The sequence below is a fragment of the Acanthisitta chloris genome, unplaced genomic scaffold, assembly GCF_000695815.1.
Source record: "Acanthisitta chloris isolate BGI_N310 unplaced genomic scaffold, ASM69581v1 scaffold22594, whole genome shotgun sequence".
NCBI classification, from domain to species: domain Eukaryota; kingdom Metazoa; phylum Chordata; class Aves; order Passeriformes; family Acanthisittidae; genus Acanthisitta; species Acanthisitta chloris.
In genome coordinates this window covers 1-1,329 of record NW_008670133.1, presented here as the reverse complement: position 1 = coordinate 1,329, position 1,329 = coordinate 1, and the positions used below count along the sequence as shown (strand labels likewise).

Here is a 1,329-nt window from a genome sequence, read left to right as displayed (position 1 = left end):
CCCTCCCTGCCATTAGGAATCCTATTGCCCTTTTTGCTCACCGAATTTCATACCTTTCCCCTCTTATCATTGTTTTAATGTTGAACAAAGGGAGGAGGAAGCTGCTCTTTAGTACCTGATACTTGGTTGTCACTTGTACCAAAGAGTTCCTCTTGGATATTGTCTTGGAAAGCACTTGTACCAAAGAGTTCCTCTTGGATGCTGTCTTGGAAAAAAAGTGTAGTTAGAAATTGTCTGTGCTCTCTGACCACTTCTAACAGTTTTCCAATCGTTTTTCCAGAGAAATCAGCACACACAGGTGCTGCAGTAAGTGCAGACACTGCCCAAGAGCTCCTGCAGCATCTTGGATCTCACACGGTGTGTCCCTCGGACCTGGCTCACCTGCACCGCCTGAAATCCCTCGTGCTGCTGCAGGACACTGAGAGACTCCAGGATGCTCTGAGGCAGTTCCAGGAGCAATCCACCATGCCTCCTGGTACGTACCAGTCACCCACCTTCACTCACTGCTTAGTTTTGTGCGTGGATTAAGATTCAGGTTTATTTTATTAGGAAGTTGTAAATCACTGTATAGTGCCAAATATGTGCTTGGGCAAGACTTGAAAGCTTAATTCCCCTCAAAAATATAGTGACTTCCCTGTTATTCAGTGCAGGAGCTTTTCTCCTTTTGCAGCAGCTACAGAACACAATGTGATTAAGGTTCTTAAACCAATGTGTTTTAAATCTGAAGTGTTTTAAGATTTAATCTTATTAAAAGGCTATTTTTAATGCATTCCCTTTGTGGACTCTTCAGATCACAGGAATTAACCTATTTATCTTGAAGGTTTCACTCATCCAGTTAAGGATTAATTCGACATGGATAAGAATTAATAAAGCCACTCTCTTTTCTTTCCTGGTCACCTTAGAGGCTTCTTTGACACACAGGTTTTGCAAGCCAAATTTCCATTTGCAGCTTTGCTTTTGTTGAAATGCAAATGTGTGCTTTAAGCTTCTGAAAACTGCTGATGACAATGCGAAAATGTGAAGTCACTTTTTATGACTAAGGGTGTTCTAAAGTCATTCATAAAAAGAGTCCTTCTGTTGGTACATCTTTCCCCCGAGGCAGGAGCTGATTGCATTCTGCTGCCCTTGCTCTCTGGTTAAGTCTTGTACTGCAGCAGTTTCTCCGTGTCCCTCGGGGCTGTGGGTCAGTCCCTTGTCCTCGGGGGCTGTGGGTCAGTCCCTGTCCCTCGGGGCTGTGGGTCAGTCCCCTGTCCCTCGGGGCAGTGGGTCAGTCGGTGTCCCTCGGGGCAGTGGGTCAGTTGGTGTCCCTCGGGGCAGTGGGTCAGTCCC

The 1,329-nt window shown here is 45.7% G+C and overlaps 1 protein-coding gene across 1 annotated transcript in view; it reads left to right on the top strand.

Annotated features, from left to right (window-relative positions):
- ERICH1 (glutamate-rich 1) overlaps positions 1-475 on the top strand; it is a gene marked incomplete at both ends in the record, with an annotated part of 20,613 nt that extends 20,138 nt beyond the window's left edge. The window contains 1 exon segment of the mRNA XM_009073580.1: positions 281-475. Within this exon segment, the coding sequence (XP_009071828.1) occupies positions 281-475 (195 nt within the window).
- Positions 476-1,329: the final 854 nt, after the last annotated feature.